Here is a 27,191-nt window from a genome sequence, read left to right on the forward strand (position 1 = left end):
ATGTTGAACTTCCTAGACATGCTATGCTTGTCCTCAGAGGAGGCAGACCCTTTCCAGAATTTAGCTTCCTGAAACATACTTTACAGATAAAGATGTGGAACAGTGTAACTTTTTGAGGGAATAAAGGGAAATAACTTTGCTATCTGCTTACAGTCATTGAAACAGCAATATCTATCTTTTTTCTCTTTTTAAAATGCTTATTCTCTCACCAAAAAAACTCAAAAATGTTTTATAACATTACAGAGCTCTGATCCTGTGGCACAAAGACCTGCTTCTGTGCACTGTTTTTAAACTTTCTGTTTTCATTGCAATGATTACTAAATGGGAAAGTTATGCAGACAGCAATGCAGCAATAGAACTGCTGTAGATTGTTCTATGAACTGTGAAAGCTATGACCAAAGATAAGGCAAACACAAATGAACTAAAGGGGAATTTTTCTTCCTTCTCCTTTCTTCCACCTCTAAACCTGGGTGGGAAAAGACAGTATATTACAAGAGACAGCACCAAACACTATACCTAGCATACAAATCAGAATAAATGATTGGACAGATCACTGCAGAGGAATTTCTAAGTCAAATTTAAAAAAAAATGCACAATCCCTTTAAAAACTAATCAGTATACAATCACGATGCAAAAGGAACATAACGGAGCTTTTCCTGAATTCCACATATTCTGGCCACCCTTCCCTCCCACTCCTTTTAAGTCCATTTTTGCAAGGTCAGGAAAGTTCAGTTCTACATCCTCACAATGTAAGTGAAAGATGGGCTACTACTGTTACTTTATGAGATCCTGGAGCTCCTCATCAGTCAGTTCATTGACTTCCATGATCTTTTCCAAGTGCTCCATATACCGGGCATGGTCTTGCAAAAAGTGGGGCACCCTCATGTTCTCAATCACAGCTAATCCTTTCAGGCGATCCACATCTTCATATGAGATCTGTAAGGAAGGACATGGGTTAGTTTAGTAGTATAGTCCTGTTACTTCTCTGCTGCTGCTCTAAATTCTCTCTTGTAAATGAGAAAATATTTCAGAGCAGGGGAGTTTAAAATCTTGAAGAAACCTCTGAAAACAGGACTAACTGTATGCTTCAGTGGAAGATGCAAAAATGTGTAATTTTAGCAAATGCCTGCATAATTCCTGATTCTGTTTTTGATTCAATCAGTAAACAGACTCATAAGAACCTGAATGAGAATGATCTACAGCAGCTGCAGGATGGAGTGCATGTAAGTCCTGGAGTCACTCCTGAAGTCACCTCAAAGAGGTGGAAAAATTGACATGAGAATGGAAAAAACACTGTGCCAAAGACTAAGGAACTAGAAAGTAAGTGCACGACAGGCATGGCACAAGAAGGAGGCTTTGGGAAAGGCATGGTGCCAGCTGACCTGAACTCTGATGTTTTCATTTTCACTACCAAATGTGCTTATGTAAAGCTAAATTAAAATGCACTTCTAGTAACTAACAAAAGCATGAAGAACACTTAAACATCCAATTTTAGTTTTTTGTTTTCCCCACTCAATTGCAGGGTGGAGACCGAGTTTCCCTCTTGGCATCAGAGCTTACTGAGTGTAGGTGTCAAACTCTCAAACATTTTCCAGCTACTACAGGGCCAAATACCTTTTTTTTTGTAATAAAACTGATATTTTTTCTTCATAGTCTTATGATTCTACAAGCTAGGATTAAAGTCATAGTAGCTCAAGGTACTGTGAATGATGGTCCAGAAGGGACAGATGTTTTGGCTCTCTACAAGCTGACCTGCCAGCACAGAACAGGACTCCTTGGGCAGCTATCCAGTGTGATGAAATTTATGTGGTTGCTGCTTTGCCTACAAGCTGTGTGTTCTGGGCATCCTACAGACAGAAGGATATGTACTGGCAAAACCCACCAGCCTAGCTGTGCTTACTAACTGGCAAGTCCTATTTCATCATAGGAGGTTTGTGCCAGGTGGCTTAAGAGTGCAGCCTGCTCCTTCCAACCTTTTTACCCCACATTTTTAAGGAGCTGAGCACCGTGCTGTCTGGGTTCCCTGGAAACAGCCTGCCTTCTTAGCAGGTGATGGTTTCTATTCAGAAAAGATTAAAGTGAGCATGAAGGATTCACCAATGTGTAAGGGGCATGGAAGGGCTCTCTGGAAAGACAGGACACTTATCCAGATTGATAAACCTGATTCATAGGGACAGGTGCATCTCACTGATGCTAATGGGAACAAAGTCTGCAAAGAGAAGGAATTTGCATCTGAATACGTGCGTGCTTTTCTAGTTGCAATGACAAGATGCATCCCAGTTGAAAAAACGAACATACACCCATGCCCAGGCTCACCCAAGTCACTAAGATACTGCTGTTTGAAGATGGTGTGGCATTACACCTGACTAACCTGTTTAGAAGTGGATACAGAGAAGCTATACAAAATCATACCATCTCCTCTCAGTCTGGAGAACCGAGAACAGTACCAAACGAGATTAAATTCTACCTCTTTTCCTCCTCATATTTATGTTCAGGGGTTTCTGTTACTGCTGCAAGGAAGAAACATGTATCTATCTGAGGTATAGTTTGGATGGGATGTATTTCCCCAGTCCTTGAATTGCTAAAAAATGACAGAAGTTGACATCTTGAGAAGACCAAAAACATAATCTCATCCTATTGCAGAAACAAGTTGTCTTCCTCACCACATGTAATTAAACCCATTGTGCTAGATAAAAAAGACTGAGGCTAAAACCTATGCTTTATGTAATGTGTTCATGTGTTTCTTGGGTAACACAATAGTAGGTGATATTTTGCTGCTTTTGCTTTTTAAAACTCTGGTACTTATGTTGTACTGAAGTGCACCCAAGATCTGCATTCTATTTCTTCGCAGTATTACTTGCACACGATTGCCACATGAATGATTTGCAGTGCTTCCTGCATTCGATTCTTTCCTGCAAAGTTTTAAAACAGCTCCTTTTAAAAAACATCTTTTCTCAGGCTTCAGGTTTTTCCCTTAGTCACTTCTAGGGATGTTGAACAGCTTGCACGTGTCCTGTTTCCACACATCGCGCTCTTCTACACTGTAAGTAATGTCAGGAGCATCGGGAAGGCACAGCTGCCTCCATCAGGCAGATCTCTACAGCACTTGGAGGAGAACAGAAGACACAGAAACTTGAGTGTGGCTCTGTCCTGAATACACTCACACTACCTACTAAAGCACAGAAGCAATTCACTGTCAGCAGTACAGTGGACTGCTTCCGTTTCCTATTACGTTCACACCTTTATTGTATTTCCAATGGAAATATGCCCAAGGTAGACACGCTGAGAAAGATGAGCTCACTTGTTACAATACAACACTGAGAAACTTGAAAAGGCAGTGAAAATTTTCTCACTAAATGCTGGGCTTCCCTGTGTTTAAATCCTGTGCTTTTCATTCTAACCTGAAGATGTGCCAGCCAAGCTTAACACTCCCTTTGGAACAACCCAATCCTATTCCACCCTGAAAAACCAAATAAATCCCCCTTCAAAGTTGTGATAAACTTGTAATAATCACAGACTATATCTGAGTGCAAGTTTCATACTTCTCTATGCTCACAGAACTCGTCTTTTGTGAGAGTATATGAAGACATTGGAATGGGCCCAGCGAAGGGTCACTAAGATGATTAAGGCACTGGAGCATCTCTCCTATGAGGAAAGGCTGAGAGAGCTGGAACTGTTCAGCCTGGAGAAAAGAAAGCTCAGGGGCATCTTTGTGTGTATAAACACCTGACAACATGGGAATTGGGCTACCCACTGGCAGGGTAAGAGGCAATGGGCACCAGTTAAAATGCACAAAATTCCATTGGAACACAAAACACTTTTGTATGGTGAGGGTGGTAAAACACTGGCACAGGCCACTCAGAGGGGTTGTGGAGTCACCATCAGCAGAGATATTCAAGGCCCAACTGAACATGGTCCAGGGCAAACTGCTCTAGCTGACCCTGCTTAAGCATGGGAGTTGGACTAGATGATATTGAGAGGTCTCTGCAGACCTTGACTGATCTGTGATCCTGAGAGTAGGCACTGCTCTTATACACAACTTTCCAGTTTGACTGCAGAAGATGTCTGCTGCAAAAACATTCAGAATAGACTTTATGATCCCTTGATTTTAGAAGTTGTAAAGTCAAGCACTTATGAATTATCATACTGCTAGAATTAAATTGCTTGTAGACCCTTAATGTGGATGCCATGCAATGTGGATCATAGTGGAATCTGTAATTATATTCATCTTCATGGCTAGGCTTCGCGAACGAAGATTTGGGAAGGGCTCTACCCACGTTTCTTGCAAGCGCGTTGGTGGCTAAAAAGGCCAATATGAGAAAGGCAAGTCCGGTTGCAAAAGACACAGCAGAAAGACTCCTTAGATGGTATATTCTGCAAGGCTCGATTCTTTCTGTGTTGTCTTTTCTCCTCAAGAGTGATCCTGCATGCTTTCTCAAAAGCATCAGCAGCGTTATAGATGGTGTGTCTCCAGGCCTCCCGATTAGAGGCCAGAGTAGACCAGTTATGGTGATCAATATGCCTGAGGCTGAGTTGTTGCTTCAGGGAGTCCTTCTGTCTTTTCTTCGGGGCTCCTCTCTTGCGGCAGCCGGAGGCAAGTTCACCATAAAGCAGGATCTTAGGGAGGCGGTGGTCCTTCATCCTGGAGACGTGCCCTGCCCATCGCAGTTGTGTTCTCAGTAGCATGGCCTCAATACTTGTGATTGCTGCCTGTTCAAGAACAGATGTATTGGTCACATAATCTGACCAGTGGATGTTCAGGATTGTATGGAGGCAGCGTTGATGGAAGCGTTCTAGGAGACGCAGGTGGTGGCGGTAGATGACCCATGAGTGTAATTATATAAGGAATGACTTATTACGTTTTTAGAGTGGCCTAACAATCCTCCAGACTCCTTGAAGAGAGACAGGCATGAAGCAGCACAGGAACAGTGTGTATTCAGTAGAGTCACAGGCAGAAGCTGTGTGGAGTTAAGCAGGCTTAAAGGAAAAGGAAATTTCAGAGAATAAAGACTTATCTGACAACGCAATTTTATTTTCAGAGCTTTCTAACTTGGCTCAGTTACCTAAATAGCTCTTGCTTATCAATATGGATGTTTCTGACAGTAAAGGCAAAAGTTAAATGTGGACCAAAATCCTCTATCATAATATGCCCCTTCCCTTTACCACCCATTTATTGCCAAGTAGACAGAAATGTTGGTATACCAGCTCTAAATGCAAGCTTAATGTCAATTTGACTCCCAGTTTATGTGAGTATGAATCCTGCTTTATGAACTGTGGAAACTTAGCAACCCAAGGATTTGGTTCAAGAAGTGTGACAAAGTTTCTGCACTTCTTAGGATGATTTTCAGAACAAACAAGCTGTGACAGTTGGAATGGACATAAAATATGATCTGTGAATGTAGAAATACTGTGCATTCTGGGGAAAAAAAACACACACTGATTTTTGAAAAACAGGTGCTACCAGTGAGAGAAATTTGAGATGAAAAATTCTTTGTGGTAGAAGGGGATGTGCTAGAATTAGATGATTAATTTTGTTTCCTGCTAGGGCCACCATCTTATCTAGTACCTGTCCTGCTTGGCCAAGCCAGTCTGTTGTCCTACAAGTCAGGTAGTACTCCATAAAGGGAGGAAAGTCTGAGAAATATGACCATAAAATCTCAATTGAGGAGACAAAATCATAAGCAAGGAATAAGGAGAATCTGGTAGAAGTTTCTAGGACCTCAAAATATTTGCAACTTGCACAGCGTAATTCAAAGTGCTGTACAGAGCTGAGATTTCCAGATCAAAGCAAAAGAGAGCACAATGACTCAGAGCTCATTACAGGAAGGCTTGCTGAAATGGTAAAACTGTAGCCTTTGGGCATAATGAGTCCGCTCACCTTTCCAAGGGCTGTCAGAAGATAGAAATCAATGGACTCCCTGTATCTCAGGATTCGGAGGATGCCATCCAAGTACACCTGATCCTTATTGAAACAGCCTGAAAGGAATGGAGATACATTGCACTTTATCAAGGTTTGGCCAAGGTATGTTCTCAGAAGCCATTATGAGCAGAACAATTTTATTTTTAAAAACTAGATATTTATACCCCTGACTTGAAAAACCTTTCCAAAAACTAACTAGAAGGTAAAACCCACTAGCCAGAGAAAGAAATCAAACACAGACGACAGTGTCTGTGAATAACCACTGCAACATTGCATCTCTTGTAATAAGTATGAAAGGGCAGGTCAAGCTGTGACTATGGACTTTTTCACAGTTTTGTATTTACATACCACTTCTAACAAAAAAAATCCTTTACTGATTCAGCTTGAAAGTCTCACACGTGCATTTTCAGCCTTGTTTTCCATAGTGGAATTCCTGACACCTCATTTCAGAAAGTGTGGAGTCCCATTTCTCCATTTTGCTAAAGTTTTACTGTGTGACATGATGAAGGAGCTCTGTGCGTGTCCTGAAAACCTCCCTGAAGTACAAAAAAAGAGAAGACAAATAGGCAACCCACCTGGTTGCGATGTGTCAGTCCACCCTCTCTTGGCTCGTACGCAGTAATCCCACCTAGTATTGGGGTCTTTGACAAATTTTCCCACGTCCTGGAAAAGCCGACTGAAGGACATTTGGCTAGCCTGATACACTGTGTAGTAGAGCAGGGCAGCTCTCCAAAGAAAAGGGTCTTTGCGGAAGAGTACACTGTGAATGCTCGCCAGCCCCTCTTCTGTAGGGTTGATTGGTTTTAACCCATGTTTTCTACGTCCATTCCGGTTGCACCAAGGCTGGCTGTTGTTGTTAAAACCACGAAAATAATGAGTTCCTGAAAAGAAGAAGGATTATGGCACTTAGAATGGTAGCATCTAATGATTAACAAAAAATTATAAGATATAGAAGGAGAAGCCCATTTCAGAATTCTGAGCAGGTAGGACTGGGAACTGGGGAAAGTGACACCTTTAGCCTTGTCTGCAACAGAGATTTTCGTTGTAGATAGATACACAATGCAAATATTCACCTGCTGACTGCAAGTGAGACTTCTGAAAATGCTTAAGGAATACAACTATCAGGAAGACTTGACTTTCCAAATCTGTGGAAAGGAATTTTCAAAAGTGTCTCACATGCTGAATATCTCTGGCATAGGCTAGGCATTGTAATGACAAGAAGGAAGGAAAATCAAAGTAAGGAGGCAGAAATGCTACCTCCTGAAGGTGATTAAACAGCCTTACGGCAGCCTTGGAAGATGCTGTGTCCCCTTACAATGTGAGTAACCATGGTTCAAGGCAATTGCAAGGCTTATTCTTCAGTTGATATTCAGGCACTAGCCAAGTTTATGCATTTTAGATGTACTTAATTAAAACAGATGCACTGAAAATTTTGCAGAAATTTTCCACAGGGCTCGGTCCACCTTGTGTAATGCAAAACCAAGGCAATCTTACAGCAGTTTAGGGGTCGCTGGGTAAATTCTTCCTGCCTAAAGCATTGCCTACATTTGCAAGCAATGCAGCGTAACAAACACAGATTTTTAAAGTGAAATGGCTGGAGCTGAGGTTGAAAGGTCAAACTATTTTTGTTTCTCTTTTTTTTTTAACTCTAAAGTATCTCTAAATTGCTCTCATGAGCAAAATGCCCCTGAGCAGTGACAGCACACAAGGTATGCCCTGGAGCATAGCCTCTGGACTAGCATTATCTGAAAGGATTACACTTTGCCTGCTCCAAGATTCCTTTGGCATGTGAACCTCAGTGCAATAAGTGGGACTAGCTGGTAGACTTCCTTCAAAACCTCACTCTGAATCTGACCTAAAATGCTAACGTACATAAACCCTAGGAATTCTTTTACTGCATGCTGCATTGATAAAAAGGTTTCTCCTTCCCTTTAGCACATGTAAAGCACAGGTTCTTTATATATAGTGCCTGGCCCATCATTGTGAAATAATTAAGAATGCATGCAAGTACTCCCCTTTGCCTGAAGAACTGATGTCACGTTCATACCAATTTCGTGTCTCAGCATCCCTTCCAGCCAGTGCTCTCGTGCAGTGGAGATATTGATAGTGAGAGTGGGGCGGCCATTCACCACTGTCATTGAGGCTCGGGATAGCAGGTCCTCCGTGAGATGGACCACAATCTGAAGAGAAGAGAGTTCAGGTAGCAAAGAGCTCTCTTCTCACTCTTGTTCCTGCTTTTTCCTTTGGTCCTTCCATTATTTCATTTCTCATTGGTCCCTTGCCCTTCACAACTCTTCCTTGCTGCCAGCAATCACCTGTGAGAGACCCTTCTGACTCCACTGAGTTTATCCTACTCACCTGTGCTGCTGACAAAACCTCAGGCTTCAGTGGGATTCAGCAAGAGGGTTAAGATAGACAGATATGAGACTGCAAAATGTAATATAGTAACAGTGACTAGATTCAAGGGTCAGGGAGCAACTATATCCAGAGTAAATTAGACAAAATTCCATTTTTTGAACCGTGTCTAATTATCTTAGAATTACTGAGAACTGAAAAATACTAGGTAAATACGCATAAATTGATTTGCTATCTGTATATCTAACTGTATGAAACCTTTTCAGTTGCAATTCTAAAGCCACATTAATGGGAGGAGGAAGCACTGTGTACTTTGTTTCCTGTTACGTGATGCAGACTTGAAATATTATGAAAATGTTGGTATTGTTTCATTTTGGTTTATACAGGAACATAGTTCTTGCTTTCCTGTTTTCTCTTGGAAAACTGGTCATCAAGACAAAAACTGCCAGAGAAGGAAATTAATGCATATTTATATATTTTGTTATTTGACTTCAAAAAGCCTTTTTAAACAAGTGACTGAGAGGGAGAAGGGAAACTCTCTTTGTTGAAGACTAAGCACCTTTCCCTCTTCATGTAAAGCCTAAAGAAACAGTACTGCTCAGAAGAGTACAAGGGAGAGTACTTAAAAGAAAGATGACTTTTTTAGTATCAAAGAAAAGGGACTCAGGGATCAAAGGCATTAACATGACACTTCCCTGTATTCAAAACTCATCATTCAGCTTCAAGTTCAACAGCAAAGTCAGTCCTATAAAACTTATATTTAAAAGGTAGAAAAAATAGGTAAATCCCAAAGCATTTAGATTTAAAGCACAGGTACCACTTAGCTTTATTAACATCTCTTCAGCTGGCAAGAGTATTTTCATAATATTTTAGACCATACTAAACATGCTGTATTAATTTTATTTTTGCAGAAAACATAAAGCATTTCATTAAGAAGGACATGGGTTGCTGGATGAGCATGCAGGATCCTGCTTCCATGAAGTCAAACCAAGCCAAAAATGAATGCAAAGGGAGATAAAAGCATAGTACAGACCAAACATATAATTTTTTTATGCTTGCTCTAAACTGTCATTTATTAACTCTTAGAAACACAAGTAAGGTCTGGTTATCAGTGTCAGATCATAGTCTAACAAAACTTTGTGATGAGTTTAACAGTTTCTCCTAATAATATTATATTTACCAATTAAACCTAGTTTCTGGGAAACTAATTTTTGTCTCTTGATCTCCCATTCCAGACTCCTCTTGCTCATTGCCAGTGACCTCACCCAAGTCTTGGACTGTGTCAGCTGGTGATTTCATTTGGAATAGTTCTCTTTTTAAACGTTCAATTTCATTTGACTTTTCCAAGCAATTCAATGTAACTCCATCAAACTGGTCTTTTTAAATCCTGAATATAGGAAATAAGTTTTTTGCAAAGGGCTCTAAAAAATTAGGTGGTTAAATCCAGGAAAAAACAGCACTCAAACCAACTCAACAAGCCAACCGCTTTCAGACATTTTTATTCACTTATGTCACTTTCATTTGTGTTACTTCTTATAAATCAGTCTCTTGGGCTGGTGCTTATTTTTCTTGGCCTTTTCTTAACTCTTTCCTTTGGTGTAAATAATTTGATACAAGAGAACGGATGGCAGAACTGATGAATAAATGGAAATGTGCTAGTCTCTAAGTAGCTGAAAAAAGGAGGGAAGGAAGGGTGTTGTTCTTGGGTACTCCCAAAAGAGGTGAATTTAAGAACAAGCATATATGAATCAGGAAACAGGCCCAGAGAGATGGCTGAAGCATTCACAAGGAATTTGCATCATTTCAATTGTTCAAACGTTAGAGTGGGTATAGCCATGAGAAAAATATGATGTAAGGAATATTCTTGTAATTATGGAGGAAAGGCCTCCAGGATGGTCTCTGGGGTCTATCCATGTGTAATGTCTAAGGTCTACATAAATGTTTCTTTCCTGATCCAGTGTAACTTACCTCACCAAGACAGCCTTCTTTCACCATGTATTTCCTGACACGATTCCAGATGCGACTTTTGGTCAGCAAGCTGCCTCCAGTGGCCTGTTCAAATTTTTCATAGCTTCCATATTTCTGCAATGTTCGCTCCATAATGTTAATGGACTATAAAATACAAAAGCATAGCAAATATCAGTGCAGTAAGATCCCCATGTCAACTGGCATGCGTGTTCTTTCTCTCCCTCTCAATCTCTCTTTTTTTTTTAATTTTAAAATCTTTCTTCTTTTTTTACCTCCTTGACTATTAAGTCACTATCAAGCTGTACTCATTTAATACAGGCTGACACACTCTGCAATGAAGTAATACCAGCTTCAAATGTACATTAATGCCAAAATACTAAAAAAAGATTCTGATCATATCATCTTAGACCCACATACATCATGATTACCAGTATAGTGAAATAATACCCATCTTCTCTTTAATTTTGGGAATGTTGTACAACTGCCTTACAAAACAGATATAACAGGATATTTGCAGTTTGTCAGTATGTTTCTTTTTACGGTTTTCCAAAGAATTTTACAAAGATCAACTATTACTGTCATCTTGCTTCATTTCTTGGTATTTTCTAATTTAGAAACACTGATCCATGATTAAGCAGATGTGTAACTATAATTTTAACGATAATATTTCAACCAATAATGTCTCTTTACAATGAAATCCTCTGTACCACAGGTGTCTGTTTCAGAAAGGAGGAGAGAGAGTAGGAATTTTATTTACAGAACTTCCATTTAAAATTTTCATTTAAACCATGATATATCTTTATTGCCCCCCAAAATGAAGGAGGCATGTTTCACTAGACAAATAGAGTGGTATCAACAATTCTCTAACGTATTGCTGGTAGAAGCAGACCCTTGTAGGTGGAAAGCTGAGCATGATGCCCATAACACTATCTGGACTCTGCATGTTGAAGATGTTACTGGTGGGGTGTGAAATGCTCATCCCCGGTAATCTGCTTTCCAGTAAGTCATTTCACACCCTTAAAGGAAAATGTGGCTTGGAATAACCTCTTTCCAAGCAACAGTCCAGCTATGGAAAATAGCATTTTTTCATAGATTTGATAACAGAAGCTCCTGATATTACCTTAAAAAATTAACACTCTTTCTAAGAAAATACCACTAACAATGAAGGTGGAAATCTTTCAGACTGAATCTGTTTTTACATTATACACTTATATCTATGCATGAAGGTGGTAAAATGCTTGTTTCCAGCTGTGTAATTCTGACATTGTCAGACTGACAATTGTCCACAAAAATTGGATTAATCTTTTATCTCTCACAGCTACTAACAATCATACTCTAGTTTTTTTCAAGCTGAAACTAAGCAACCCTGAGTAATTGCTGTTGAAACTCATAAATGACAGCTAGACACACTCTTAAAGCCCAGTAGCTCTTTGATAAGAGACGTATCACTTACCTGAATGCCAAAGAAATATTGTGCCTAATATTCAGTATTTCTTTGTCTGCCACTTATATACGTTATTAAGTTTGAAGGACCTTCTGGTCAGATCTGAGTTTCTTTTTCAAGAGTGAAGAAAGTGCATAATTTACTACCTTAGCACAGATTAAGCTAACCCTCTCTGTTTTTTTAAAGAAGGCTGTATTTTTGGAGGGTTAAGCAATCTGGAAGCAAAGAATCTACCTACTGTGTCTCAATGCTGCGATCTCTGTCCCCACTGCACCTGAGTCTCCACAATAAGGCTTTATTTACAGGGGCGCAGAGGGCATATGCTGGAGAGCACTAATAGCAAAAAGGAAAGTGAGGGATAAACAGAAACCTGTTACTGGTTATTTAAAGTCTATACACCAGTTCTTCAGGGACAGCCCAGCAGCACCACAATAAGTTACTCACAGAACTTGGCAAAAAAGTCAGTGTGCGTGGCCTCATGAGAATGACTCTGGTAGAAAAATGCTCACCATAAAGCCACCCCGTCTTGTTACATGAACCATGTTTCCTTTCACTGCCTCCTGTGTGGCCAAAACTCCCTTGCCACCATGCTGACTCCAGCCGTAGGTCAGGCTTGACAGAGACTTGCACTGGACCCACTAGGGCCCTGGTGACACTTGAGATATTGTAAAAATATGAATGCCATGCCACCACCCGAGCCAGTGCAAATGGTTTGGCTTTGCCTCTCCCCATTACAATACCACAATGAGCACACACAGTAGCTGTGCTGCGTGGTGTCCCCCGAACCCTCACTTTCTGAGATAGGTCTTTCTATCTTCAAATGTATGGTTGTACAGAACAGCAATTCCTCTCAAAAGTTTTAAATAATGTGACTTAAAACACAGTAGATCTTGCAGGTGGAAAGGTTTGGCTTTCAATTCTCTGAAAGTTATTTACTGCAGGAACTGAGGGATGGGTGTTATTCTCAAAAGCCACCAGGATTTGTTCCTTTCCTTTTTTAAGGGTTTTTAAGGCATCTTTCAGAAAGTACCTAGCACTCTGGCTACACCTCTCTACCAACAAATCAAACAAGACCAGGATATTGGCTCGAGTGCTGGAAAGGGTCCATCCATGAGCTGAATTGTTGGTAGGTCCCAAGGAACAGTGCTATCTTAGGTGAACCAGCATTCCTCTCTCAGGCAACACTTGGCCATATCCAAAGGATCACGCGGTTGTTGGGTTGTCCAAAATCAATGGGAACAAGGCCACTACATTTTTATGCCTATTGTGCCTCTCAGCAAACCAAACATCACATCCAGTTCAGTTTCACATCAAACAATGATAAAAAGCTTTTCTGACATTGTGATAGCAAAGCCTTTGGATGGAGAAGAACAGGCAAGTGAAATCCATAGGCTGAAGAAAGCCAATGAAGGTAGCAAAAGATAAGAAGTAAGCTCAAAGAATTGCAAAGATACTTTACAGACTTTTTGAAAAAAGTAGGACAAATCTAGAGTGCTGATCACAGTTCAGCAGGGGTGGATGAGAACAGGTTTGATGAAGCAGAGGACTGCCAAAAGCATTTGAGAGCAAGGGGGCAGTTTCTTCTCAATGTGAAAGTTCATAACAATAAGGGTGTTTGAGAAGGGCTTGTAAACTTTATTAGCAATCCCATTCTGATGCTTTGATTTAAATACATTAATACTATGAGACGCAGCATTATATAGGTGGTGTTATCCCAGAGGACTCTCCTACATTTCTCAGAGTGCAAGTATTTTCTAAAACCACCTCACCGTAACAAACAGTGAGAAAAAGAGCATCAAACACCAAACGCACATTAAACTTTCTGCTTGGCTGTCTGTAAAAGCAAACTCCCTGGAGCTGAGACATCCATGCTAAGGTAGGCAGCACAAGTTTGGGAGCCAGGAGGTCTATGTTGTAGATAAATCCTACCAAAGAAGCACAGAGACTCTCTGGCCTCTTCTACCTCAACCTGATGCAGTTTGCAGCTCCAAGGGGAAGGGCGGGATACTGAAGGGTGCTTCCTTTACCTTATGTGCCATGCTGAGTAACCCATATCCTGGCATTCCAACCATGTCCAAATAGATGTTACAAGTTTGAACTCATGCATGCTGAGAAAGTCATTAAGCTTAAGCCTCCTTATTGCTGGACACATAATAAAAAATTACTAAGAAGGATGCCTACCCCTAACAACTTCCCTCTTGACTCTGTTTCAAGAGAAACAGAAGTTATCTCGATAATTCTTTCCAAGTGGGCAGGTGTGGCTCTGGTAGCACTGAAACAACAGGGAGAGCCACCACAAACACACACTGCCATCAGCACATAAATCTCTGGAGAGTGGTAGATCACCCCAGGACTGAGATAGTCCCCATTCCCAGGGCTGTTGCTGGTTTTGACACTTCTTGCCACAACTACCTTAGCTGGGGATGGTTCCTCAGGGAAAAGTTTTGGGAAATTTTTGGGTTCCAGGCACTGACTACAACACCAAGCCCTTCATTTGGCATTCTGCACCTGTCTCCAAGGTGAGATGACTCAGTCAGATGTTGCAAGAACTTGCTGGGAAAGGGGAAAATCCAGACCAGCATGCCAGGTCCTGTCTATTCCAGCATCCAACTGTGAGCTTATTTTCCAGCCTTTGGGCCAGCAGAATACTGGTATTGCCATAGTTCATAAGGCAAAATTGTAAACTCCTCATGAACAGGTAAAAAATGGAAGAAAGGAAGAACTATGTGGCTGTACCACATTACTGGTTAGGAACAGTAATTCCTATTCTTTTTATTCTTAGTTAGCTAAAAGGTCTGCTTCAACCTCCCTTATCACTACCAAAGAGTACCAAAAGAAGCAGCAGTCTCAGGGCAAGCCCCCTTGCACAGCAAACTCTACTGATGCTCAACAAAGCAATGACACAGAAGCACTAACAAAAGCGAGACAAGGCCGTTTAATTGCCCGGTTTAGGTTATGGTGATGTTGGCTTTTTAAAACAAATTATTTACAGCCAAGTAGGTCTCCAAGTCACCCATGTGCAGAATGCAGCTTAGTTACTTGAGAGGTACTGTAGAAGGATGTACTGATAAGACATACTCATGAGGCATTTGAGGGGACCAAGTCAGAAAAGGGGCTCAGTCCCCTACATTCAAGTCAGCTCATCCTACATTCAGAAGCAGCTCTGCTACAAAAGGGTCACAGTCTCTGCTGAGATCTACAAGACAGACAAGGCTTGCAGACACCATTGCTTTCCTCCTTGAATTGCTTATTTGCTGGGGGGGGAAAAGCTTCCCAGGTGCATGATTGTGTAACACTAAGAGGTACCAAATTGAACTTGTTAGTTTTAATCAACAGCCGTGAAATGGTTGTTGTTTGGGTCAAGAGAAAGGTGGGGAGGGAGGTAAGTGCAGGTTTTTGATGCTGGTCCACCCAGGCTGTAGTATTTTGAGTTTTATTCAGGGTTTACAGTGGCTTTTCTTTTGCATGCTTGTTCTTAGTGGGATAAAGAGCATGTTTAAGTAATTTAGAGCTGTTAGAAATGTTTTTAATAGAAAACTTTTAAAATACTTTCTAAGGAATTAAAAATTAATACTTGCTTGGTTTTTGTATGAGACTGTGTTCTGCAATAAACCTATGCTCCTTTTGTAGTATCACCAGAAGTGATCTATGGTCTCTTCCAGAGGAAGCAAGATGTTTGTCTTGAACCCTGGGAACTTATGCTACTTGGATGGCCTGATATAATTTGTGTTATATATTAGCACGCCTTATCTATAAATCTTAGTTAAGGAGGGAATTTGTTACTCCTAAAGAATGAAGTATTTCACAATTAAGTGCTCTTTACAGACAGTGTCATGTTTTTTAATCTTCAACATGCCTAAGCTGTGACATCACTTGGACATAGCAAAGGATTACTCAGTGTTGAATGTCATGTTGTTCAGCCTTCCAGCTCCACCTAACCTAATTTTTCAACTTCTGATAAAGTTGCTAATTGTAGGCTACTTGTATTATTGCCTTAAAAGGTTTGTCATACAAACACCTGCGATGTGGCATAACTGGTTTATTTATTAAGTCAAAACTGCTGTATTTTTATGAGTACAAGGGAAGAGGATGTACATCTCATTCATGGGAGATTGCTCATTCAACAAAATAGTGGGGTTTTTTTGTTTGTTTGTATTTCTTAAAAATATGTATATAAAAATAGATTTCTTGCCTCCTTGTAAATTCAAAGAAAAAGGTTACTTAAAGTTGTAACTTGCTGATTTTGTTTCAGCAAAGTTAAGTCATCTGCTCTGCAACACTGGGAACAATTACTTCTAAGTAAGTATTGCAGCTCTAGCATATGAGCAAAAATAACAAACACCTAAAGTGTTAAGAAACTTAACAATGAAGGACAAGTACTTTGAGCCAGAAACTTTTATAGCGCTTCAAGCACACAGTTGCTGCAGTGACCTTGAAGCACAGCAATAAGAGAATTAATTTCTGTAATATCAGCTATGTCAATCAATGTGAAAAGCTGCAAATCTGCAGGCTATTTTTTTATTCTCAAGTTTGGTTCCCTAAAGGCACATATTGTGTGACTCATGAAGAACCTTATTATGAAGAAAAGAACATAAAGTAGAAAGAGAGAAGTAAAGAAATAAAACAAAATATGAGAAGAAAGACACTAAAATTAGTATTTTTCAAATGTATTAATAACTCAAAAATGTTTTCTCTGTGCCTGTGAAAAGTCAACCAATAAAACTGTTGGGCTGTGCTGGAGGTTAAGATCTTTAAGTAGAGGCACAGGGACAAAGTAAGTGCTCATAGGCCTCTTGTTCCTCATTCCACCATTGCTGTGTTAATGGTTTGCAAAACCACAGCGTTCTTTGCCTTTAAAAAACTCAAATAAATGGGGCAGAGAGTGATTTGTCTTCCAGACATATTGCAGTAATGCTGTATTAACCAATTTCATAGATATGCACAAAAGCAGAAAGGGCAATAAGAAAACACAATCTGTTTTAGTGTCCTAGCAGGATATGCACAGCTGTGGGTAAAAATATTTTTGAAATTATTAAAAATCCTCTAAAACTCTGAAATCTCAGGTTTTGAGCTCGTTTCACTGAAGTATCCTAAAAGGCCCCAATAAAAATGGTGAGTTCTCTCAGTAAAAACCTGGTTTTACAGCTTTTTATTCATAAAAGAGCAAGCATGTGTAAGTTGCAGTGAGTACCTTTTGTAAAATAAAATAATTCTGTTCACAGATAGCAAAGCTTTCTAAAATAAGTACAACAATAAATAAAAGCCAAAACTGTTAAAAAAAACCAAACACCAAAAATAAAAAACTGAATTTATCCTCATTGCAGCAAAAAGGATGACTATGCACAGTTTTGTTTTTAATTCAGACCCAATTCTTGATACTGTGAGTACTTTTTCACAACTGAAGTCCTCTTTCCTGAACTGAACTTCCTCTGAGATACCTACGTGTTTCTTCTGACAAGTAAAATCTGCGTGGAAAAAAAATAGCAATGAGGAAAAGCAAGTGCTCCTACAATACTTGCTGATTAAAATTTTGATTAATGCTGCTTTTTCTGGATAGTGAATTTGCATGAAATTAAATTTAAATTTGCGTGGAGATGAAAATTTCTAAAGTTAGTTGTAGATAAAAAAGAGAGAGTGACACCTGCTGGGCTTGGAGCTGTGTTAAAGCTGCTGGTTTAGTAATTTTTAAGTGCGAGATATTTTCGTTCAGTATTTTTAGGGGCTGAACTTTGAATAAATGCTTTTCTAGTGACTTAAACTAAATCTTGTGAAGTATCATACCTCATTGAATATTAAATCCTTCACTGCTTTTTATAAAGTTGTTACAAAGACTTTATTTTCCCAGGCTTTTTATGGACAGGGAAAAAGGTAGAGTTAGAAGTCAGAATAATATTGAGGAACTATTCATTATTAAAATATTCATTATTTAGGTGTAGGGGTTTTTTATTACAAGAAGGGTAAACAAATGACAAGCTTGATCTAGAAAATGAACATGCATAAAATAACCTTTAAGGTTCTGCTAGACTATACTGAAAGGGATAATTTGTATTAAATTCAGTTTGGCAAATTAGTTATTGTTGATTTGTTGTAATCTGTGATTAGTGTTGCTAATATTGCTATAAAAATAAATGGAAAACTTGTTAAAAAGCTCTAGTCAAGGAGCAGTTTTATTTGGTGTCAGTATGATTTAGTTGGTTGTTTAGAAGTGTGGAAGATGGATTGTAAGAACAGAACAGCTGTTCTCAGAAAGAAAATAAATTTTTAATGAAAACCAAGAAACTGAGTTTTTAAAATATACAGATATTTTCAATGTGGAAAAGCAGACTAAGACCATCAATACAAAGATTTAATGGGTATAGAACACTTTTGTGCATTCTTGGATTCAGAAAAAACAAAGTCGCTCTGTTCAAAAGTCAAGTATCAGTTCTTAGATTCTATGGTACTTTAGTTCATGTATCCTTTTCACTAGGAATTTTGGGAGTTTTTAAGTCAAATATTCATATCACAAAGAAGTGAAGCTCATGGAATGGCAGGATGTCTTCCCAAGTTAAGTATCACTTTAAACATAAGATTCTCTATTTAGAAAAGCTTGTCAGACTTAAATAAGATCCTTCTAAACATTTAAAAATAGCAAAAGTGGGAAGAGTACTGCTTCTGCTATTTTATAGATAAGCACCAGTTTTTGTCACTTAGGTCAAAGTTGAAAGCAAGGCTTTTGTTGTTGTTTGGGACTTTTTTGTGACTCAGGTAGGAAGCCGAGGCAGTTGGGAATGTCTGTAGCTATGTTACCAGTGTGGCTGCATATTACGGAAAGAAAAAAAAAGAAAAAGGAAGGGTTTGTCTTTTTAAATTTTACCTCTCTCTGGAATGGAATCTGCTGCTTGACTGAGTCTAATGTATATGCATATTCTTTCAAAGTTGATTAAAGCAAGGAACATCAACATATGCTTATCCAATAACAATGACCTCAAATAATTCCTATCCCCTCCCAATCCCTGTGTCACCAGGAGGATTGGCAGGGTTTCCATGCTGCTTTATTCCTCTGCCTGTTCAGGCACTGTATTTTTCCTGTACTAGACTCTGCTTCATTGCCTAAAAAACTCTCTTGCTTTAAAGTCTGTTTCACGTAAACCCAATTATAAGGAACTGTGCCTTTATCCTATAAAATCCTGTAACTTCTAGGAAGGCTTTAATTTTTTAATAAAAAATATTTTATTTCAGTTTTACTATTGCATTCTCATCTTTGATGCATTTTTCAAACAGTAGGGGAGGATGAGAAGGAGAAATGACATCCTACAAACAAAGCCAAATACCATCTAGGTGTAGGAAGAAATAATCAGTGGAATAGGAGGGAAAAAAAGTAACTATACCTGCTTAAGAAATCTGTCAGATGCATGGCTGTGCTTAGCTAACACATTTGGCAGAGCAGGGTTTTCATATTCAAATTGAGGATTGTATGTGAAATCTGAGTTGAAGAATTTAATCTTCTCTTTCTCCACATTGGAGGGCTTGATTGCAGTTAGTAAACAGAGTTTTTGGCCAGACACATCGCCTTCTTTTCCCTTGCTTTTTGAGGACTGGGATTGCTTTGGCTTTGTCAGATTAAAATGCCTCTTAGTTCTACTTCTGGGTCGAGGTGGCAGTCCTGTGCTGCTCCCTGCAACTGAAATACTGTTTGTAAACTTCACACTGGTAGCCACTGGGCTAGTGACGATGATGGAGGGCTGTCTGTTTGTGCAGTACCACCCACTGCTGAGCAAGGGTAGCGGGGCTTTGACTTTGCGGTGCTCATTGCTTCGCAAGGTGGTAGAACACTTGGAGGTTTTCCTGTGTTTTTTGTGGTGAGCAGATGACTGCTTTTGAGCATGGTGTTTTTTTTCCTCCTTGCTCTGCAGAAGGACATTGTAGCTACTGGTTCCCGTCGTGAAAATGTCCTTAAGGATCCCAGAAGGTGGATGCTGGAGGCCGTTTTCATTATTAATGTTCAGCTTATGTACTTCCAGACTCAGGATTGATTTCCTAGAAAGCTCTGTCTTAGGCCAGTGAAGTTTTTCTGCATTTGGGGGAAGAAAAAAAAAGAAAAAGATGAGGACAAATTTGATTTTTCACACAGCAGTACAAATCTTAAGGACTCAAAACTGTAACATAAATGAAACACAATCTTGACTTCTAGACATAGGGGAGAATTGAGCGTGCATATCACTTTTGAACAATTAGACTGTGACTTGCAAGCATGAAATACTTGTTTAGCTGGATCTTACATCTCCATGCACAACTACACTATAGCTTAGAACTAAGTTGTTTAACACAAGATTCTGTGGGATTTCATGAATGTTTACTGTTACATTAACAAATGTTTAGTTTTGAGAAAAATCTGATTGGTCTTTATCGTGCAAGGAAGCCTTTCTGTATGGATAAAGAAAAAAAATAGGAAACTGTATAGGAGTATGTGAGCAGTATTTACGGTGAAGTCCCACAGGGATCTGTGCTGTGATATAAGCAGTCTGGTGTGATCTCATCTGCAAAATGTGATTCACAGAATTTACTCTCAGCAAAGGATGAGAACTTCGGAATGGGCCAGCCACTGTGAACAATTTATACCACCATACGAATAGTAATATAAGCTTAAAAGATGTCAGTTTCACGTGTTCAGTCTTAACACAGACAGTAAGCTGTATTTACAGAGGAGAGAGAAGAGAGATCAGCTAGTTATGCTCCTCAAAAGCCTTAAGACAACATTGGTAATTTCATCTATTCAAAGCTGTTCTACAGTAACAGCTGGCTTTACAGTGTTTCTTCTCAAGTGTTTTCTTAAACTAACTAAATGCAAGAAGCAAGTGAGGTTCTTTTAATGAATGAACCCTCCTTTCTTGCTCTGACCCCTGGCATAGCCTTCAGGGGGAGACGGGTCCCTGGTGCGGAGCAGCTGCATGGAAGAATCAGCGAGATTAAAACTGCATTTAACATTTGTGCGGGCTTGCTAGAGAGAAGAGACACTGCTTCGCTGGTTCCAATCGTTCCCTTCTCTTGAAAACCAGTTCATCCTAGAACATTAGGTTAGGCAAAAGTAAGGGTACAAATAAACAGTGCCCCAGAGAATTGCTTCCTACTTCTGCACGTAAAATGAGAGGATTCACAGAAGAGGAGATGTGGCTGGAGCTTGATTAAAGCCCGGAAAAGGGATTTGAGCTTCATCCAACAGTTATACATAGCTGAGCCGTAATTACTTTACATACAGTAATTATACTCTGAATGGAACATTAGCAAGAGATCATTAAATGCCTCCAAGGGGAAAAAATTGATGGTAGTTTAATTTCAGCTTTATTTTCACAGTAAAATTAGGTTTTGCTCCCAACATAAGCACCATGACAATGTATTTCATGCTGCTGGACCTCTGTCAGTTCCATATCAACCTGTGTTCCTCGGTTCTCCTGAAGATGCTGTCTGAAAAAGCAAGAAGACAGAGGTCCTATTCACATGAACGTACAATTGGCAGTCTCTGGCCTGGGTATTTCCTCCACTGGAAAGATAGAGGCATTAGATTATTCTTTTTCACAAAACCATGCGTATCGTATGCAAACTCAGTTTTGTTTCATGGTAACTTTGAGAATTCCCTTCCTATGCTTGGCACAGGAATGTGCTCCTGTTCAGATTCTGTAAGATCGTTCTCATCACATATGTGACAACCTGCCTACGTGGTTTATCTTGCTTTACCATGAGCTGTCATGGTGAGAAACCACAGTTCCCCATCACAAAGAAAACAACATCAAGCTAACTACATAAAGATGCATTTTTTGGACAACAGAATGGGATGACCACTCTCATACTTCTTGGCAAGTATTTGAGATTAATTTCAGACCGTACCAACTATTACAGTATGAGAATCCTTACTTTTAAGAAGGGTAAATGAAAACCAAGGTTTCCAGAATGTCTGAATCCATATTAAACTTCTGAGCATGTGACTTTCCTTGCATAGATAAAACTGAAGTTGGAAATTACACAGCTACTTCTTAAAATACAGACAAGGGAATAATGTAACACTAATGGCATTAACACTTCACCTTCTCTACTAACCAATTCATAAAAGCCACAAGGAGCACAAAAGACTTAAATTGCTCCTACACAGGGAATAATTTGAACTAATAACACACATGTATCTAAGAAGTGAGAAGTAGAAAAGAAAAAACAGAAACTGAATCAAAGAAACAACTCAAAGTGACCTTAAATCATATCACCCTCCCTCCTCTCCCCCAAGCTCTTGTGTCAATCTAATATCAAAAACTCATGATAGCAAGCTTTCAGAGCTAAGTAGTACACTTGGCCAGTAATAAATGCATTTATATATGTAGACAATTGCTCAACATCATAAGCCAGAATTCTCCTGAAAGTGTCACAAATGGTGATTGAGTGCTGAACACGCACTGGCAGGTTTCACATGCACATGGCTGATATCAAAAATAGTTGTTCCCAATTCTGTAGTTACTTTATATGCACAATCTCGTAGCAAAGTGATTTTTCAGCTGCCAAACTAAGTGTGGCTGTCCTTAATTTCTCTCCAACTAAAGAAGGATAATGATCATGCCTATCTGTTCTGGAAACCTAGAATCAACAGGTAATCCAGCAGATTTGAAATACTGTAATAGATAACACAGTAGTTTTCACAGAAGCCATTTAAGTGCTTTTCTAAAATTCTGCATAGGTCCTCTGAAGATCATTATTTTACCAAATAACTTAGAAAATAATACTTGAGACTATGTCAACATCATGTCTCAAAGCACCAAACTGAAGTTCTTTCTCCAGTATGTTTGTTTAAACTATACCAGATATTTTAAACTCACTTACATCTGTAAATCAGACAGCATCAACCAAACTAAGAATACACTGTCTTCTAGGAAGTGTGACTTACAAAGCTATATCCAAGAGTTTCCAAGGATTAGCAATGCCTGATGATTGAAATGGAGGTCTAACATTCTGAATATAAAACCAAGTAATTGCACAGCCTGCCTTCTGAAAACGTGTTTCAGTGTTCCGAAAATTACTGAGATAACCACACTATTATAAAATAGCCAGTCTGAGAATGGATTATCAACCTGGATTAACTGCGTAGACTGCTTAGCAGTGATTTCCAGCTTTTAAATTCTGGATACCAAAGGACAAACGTCTACAGATTTCTTCTAAAAGGCAAATTGAAAATTACCATGCTATGGCATAACTCTATCCTGTATATCATGCTACAGATCATATAGGTTTTATCTTTTGTATCTCATACACGTGTTACTTGTGTTCTGAAAATACAAATCTGAATTTCCTGACTTTACATATTTGAGTTTTTGCAGTAGAAGACTGTCGAAAGAACATAAACCCAGGCCTCCAGTTACTTTTGAGAACCTCTCTAAAAACATGACATTTATGTACAAAGATTTTCTTCGTTGTTCTTGCTTCCAAACACTCAAAAGTGACAAAGCCCCAAGTCCTTCAATAAATAAAAAAAACCTAATGACAAACCCAACATAGTCTCTTCCCAAAATATTTTCCATCATGTTTATTTCCATTTATTTATATTTTTTCCTCTTTGCAACAAAACAATAATAAAAACAAAGGTCCTAGAGACATGGGTGAAATACTATGTGAAACAATCTGCCGGATTTAGAATGCAAGGTGATGTACACATAAGCAAGGAGGGGGAAGAAGAGCTGCCTGTCCCCATTTTGGCATAATCAGGGTATCAAAGGACAGAAACCCCTTCTGTTAATGGCAACTTCGTCCATTTTGGGCCAGAGTAGAGCTCTACCCCTCTTTAGAGTCACAGTGTTTGGCTTCTGCTACCCCATATGGTGGGCTAACAGGGCAGCCAGCCACCCAACAGAGCTCCTCCTGTGTTTCTAAAGAATCTCACAAGAGAGCAGGTTGTGCCCTAGCCACAAGTCCATCATTGTCAAAGTATCTGTTGGAATTGCCAGTACTGGACTTAATCCATCGTGCAGACACAAATGTATCATGTGTCACAGAACAATTCAAAATACCACAGAACTGACTTTGCAAACAGCGGCGTTTTACCCCTGCCTGTGTAACTTCCATTCATATACGTGTAGCTATTCCAGTGTCACAGCAGTACTGAAAAGGGGATGGAGTCCAAGACTGCTAAGAGAGGATATGTGGGAACCACAAATCTCATTATAATTCTGCACTAATGAAACACTTTCCATGTGGAAGTTGCATCCCAGTCACTAGCCTTAAACCTTGCACCATTGCAAACACTGTCAGTGGTTATTTGTTAGGAAAAATATGTTTGATTTTATATTATATTCAGGAGCTAGATTATATTATTGGTCTCCATCCTCTAGAAATTGATAAATTTAGCTAATCTTGTATTAAGTTAATAATATGCGTGATAAAATCTCACTAGATTTTAGATTTAGAAATTTCTAGACTTTGGAGAGTGTTGTATAAATATATTCCTCTAGGCTACAGGGCAGCTACTATCTAAGCAGCTTCTTAAATACCTGTTCCATAGGTGGAATGAGGTTAATGACAAGTATTTGTGGGCAGAGATCTCTCTCTGTCCAGCTGGCCTTGCTCTAAAATAATAGAGAGCTCCTGCAGTTTTCAAGCAGCTGTCACTCAAGTTATATATCCACAACGGACAAATCCTTTCCAAAGTGCAAGTACGATTCTTAAGGTGCTTAGCAAAGATGTTCATGGAGCAGTTCCTCCTGTCCTAGGAAGGTAATAGTTTGAGCCACTACTTTAGGTTTTCAGTTCACCATTACCACGCTAGAATATGGTTGAATTTCTTTTTGCTCAGAATCAGAAATAATTTCCAAGAGCTTGCCTTGAATTTTCAAATTATAGAAATGCAAACAATGTACGTGATTTGTCTATACAAGTACTAAATACTTAAGTTTAAAACAGAGGTGAGAAGAAAATACACAGATGTGACAAGATTCCTTCTTTGACACACAGTGTAAAGTTACAATTACATTAGAAAGAAATATTTATCTTCAATATTCAGGCAATTTGAATAGGTTAACAATTCCCTGTAGTTTATGAACTCTGTAGTTTATGAACTCTAGACTGTATGGCTGTAGTGCAGAGGGCTGTAGAAAAAATATTCTGCAAAAAACAGGAAACATAAAATGTTGTATGTGAATCATTACAGATTCAACTGCCTCTCAATGCCGCAGGTTTGTTTGTGGCATCACAGAACCTGACCAGAATCCTATATTCTATTTCCTCGCCACTATAAACACCTTTAAGGTTTACAAACACTCCGGTTTTGAGCAGAAGCTGTCAGGCAACTTGAACTAGACAGACTATAATATAATTCTGTCTATAATGAAAATGGTTTAACGGTAGAATTAGTCAATGAGTTCCTGTAAAAAGACTGGCACTGAGTTATCTTCTATTTTCACAAGCATCTTAGTTATTAACTAGAGCCTGTATGATGTTGGGAACTTTGACATTTAACCTAAGACTTTTTTTTCCCCCAAAAAATATCTACCTATTTACTTTTCTTCTGTAAATGTGTTATCTGTCATTCAACTTTTAATTCTGAGCTTCAAAACCAAGAGCAAGTTTCAGCTATCGTACAACTTGTATGTCTGATTCATTAACTGCCACATTTACAGGACTGACTGGCATGATTTTGAACTCTGCAATTTGGAGTTTCTTCTTTGAAATTACAATGATATATAAGATGTACCCTTTCAACCCTAAAAAAAAAAGTATGAACTGACTTGCCAGCAGTTTCTTGCATGCATTTCTACACTGAAATACGGTATTATGTAACTGACTCCAAATTTGTGTTCTTCAAATTAAATTACATGAGCACAGTAATAATCAGTAAAAGTGAAGACTTGGCCCTAATGAAATCAAGTAACAAACTCCCATTGATTTAATAGACTCAGGATATAATCACAAACCACTGATTTATATGCAGACTTACACAGCATGAATCTCCCATCCAAGCAGATCTCTGGTTTGTTCTACTGCAGCACAGGTGTGGTCAGGAATATTTGATGGAGGGATATGGACCCAAAATAACTATCTTGCAAGAAATCTCTTCCTTTAAGATTGCATCTGCTGTTGCACATCTCTAGAGCTGCTCTGATCTATCCCATAAACTTTATTTCTATTCCCAGTACCAGAAGCAAGACACTAGTCATATCCATGCACAGATGGAACAGCAGATAAATTATGCAGAGCAAGAGTAGCTGTAAGAGATCTTAATTACGATTGTAACAGTACTGAATGAGGGGACACTAAGACACTTCCATCTCTTCTAGATAGATTTCACCATGACAAAGAAACACTAGCTCGAGCAGCTGAAGTAATGACACATGAAATTACATCAAATTCAAGCAAGGAAAACATCCAAGTGAAAAATTTGTTTTGCGGCATCAACTGTATTGTAGGTTTTCCTGCATTCCACATGTATGCAGCATGGAACATACCAGTTTTGTGTGGCATCAAATACTTTTCCATATTATCGTTATATAGTCATAATACAGGTTTTTATATACACGTACTATAGGGATTTGTTAACTTCTCTGAAAACACAGCACAGAGCAGAGCCAAAGAGTGAAAGACACCGGCTATCATTAGTAATAGTTTTATTGGCATTCTTCCTTGCATCTTCTGTCCCTCGCTCCAGCGGAGCGGGTGTTACATCCACACTCCCCAGCGTCCCGGGAAGAGTCAGGGCCCGCAGGGCTCGCTTGTACTCACAGAGGGAGCTCCTACAGCGCCGTCTCTCCTGGAGACAGGCAGGTGTGGAGCCCCTTCCCCAGGGACCAGGGCACGCACCGAGACCCCGCGGTGCCTCGCCAGGTGATGCTTTCCCGAGAGGGAGGGAGGGAGTGGCTGGCAGCCCGCCGGCTGCCCTCGGGCGCTGTGGCGAACAAGACCCCTCTCACCCGCTCCCGGGCGCGGCAGGGGAGGTACTCACCGGTGACACAGATAGACTCCAGCATGATGCTCCGCCGGGCAGTGCCGCCGCTCTGCCCCGCCGGCTTCCCCCTGCGCGGCGGGCTCCCGTCTGGTGGGCGGGGAGCCCTGAGGGAAGGCGGGAGGGGAGGCAGCGAGCAGCGCCGGGCACGGCGCGGGATGAACCCGCCTCGGCGCCTCCCCGGATCCGGGAGAGCGCGGCTGGCCCCGGGCCGGCACGCGGAAGGCGCGCCGCCGGCGCCCCCGCCCGCCCCTGCACACTACATATCCCGGCGTGCCCCGCGCGGCCTGAGGGATGGCAGGGGCGGGGCGCGGAAGCGCTGCACCCCGGGATCTGTAGTGCAGCAGTGTCCCGCCCCGCCTACTTCTACTCCGGGATATTGCCGACACAGCCCGCTTTATCCCACTGACATGGCTGGGTGCCAAGCGCCAGCAGCATGGAGTCCTGCATCATCCTTTGCAGGGGTCTAGCGAGCATAAGTTACGCTGACTCCAGCGTTGCAGTCCTCTGATAAACAGTTACCAACAACCACCATTGCTGCAATTGGGGATAATTGG

General features: G+C 40.0%; 1 protein-coding gene across 1 annotated transcript; it reads right to left on the bottom strand.

The window, feature by feature from the left end:
* Positions 1–183: 183 nt before the first annotated feature.
* Positions 184–26,755, bottom strand: KIAA0895 (KIAA0895 ortholog). Its single transcript, XM_027675677.1, has 7 exons — positions 26,635–26,755; positions 19,058–19,740; positions 10,244–10,387; positions 7,968–8,100; positions 6,496–6,801; positions 5,879–5,976; positions 184–936 (listed from the first exon to the last, which is right to left on the bottom strand). The coding sequence occupies exons 1-7, from the start codon at positions 26,657–26,659 to the stop codon at positions 775–777; spliced, it is 1,551 nt and encodes a 516-aa protein (XP_027531478.1). The 5' UTR covers positions 26,660–26,755; the 3' UTR covers positions 184–774.
* Positions 26,756–27,191: the final 436 nt, after the last annotated feature.

This window comes from Neopelma chrysocephalum, unplaced genomic scaffold (genome assembly GCF_003984885.1).
Source record: "Neopelma chrysocephalum unplaced genomic scaffold, ASM398488v2 Primary Assembly neopelma1_26, whole genome shotgun sequence".
NCBI classification, from domain to species: Eukaryota; Metazoa; Chordata; class Aves; order Passeriformes; family Pipridae; genus Neopelma; species Neopelma chrysocephalum.

Coding starts and splice junctions, on each gene's coding strand:
- KIAA0895 (XM_027675677.1), bottom strand. CDS start 26,659: ATGCTGGAGTCTATCTGTGTCACCG. Junction 19,741..26,634: donor GGAGTCTATCTGTGTCACCG/GTGAGTACCTCC, acceptor CCCCAAATGCAG/AAAAACTTCACTGGCCTAAG. Junction 8,101..10,243: donor AAGAAGGCTGTCTTGGTGAG/GTAAGTTACACT, acceptor TCTTCTCTTCAG/ATTGTGGTCCATCTCACGGA.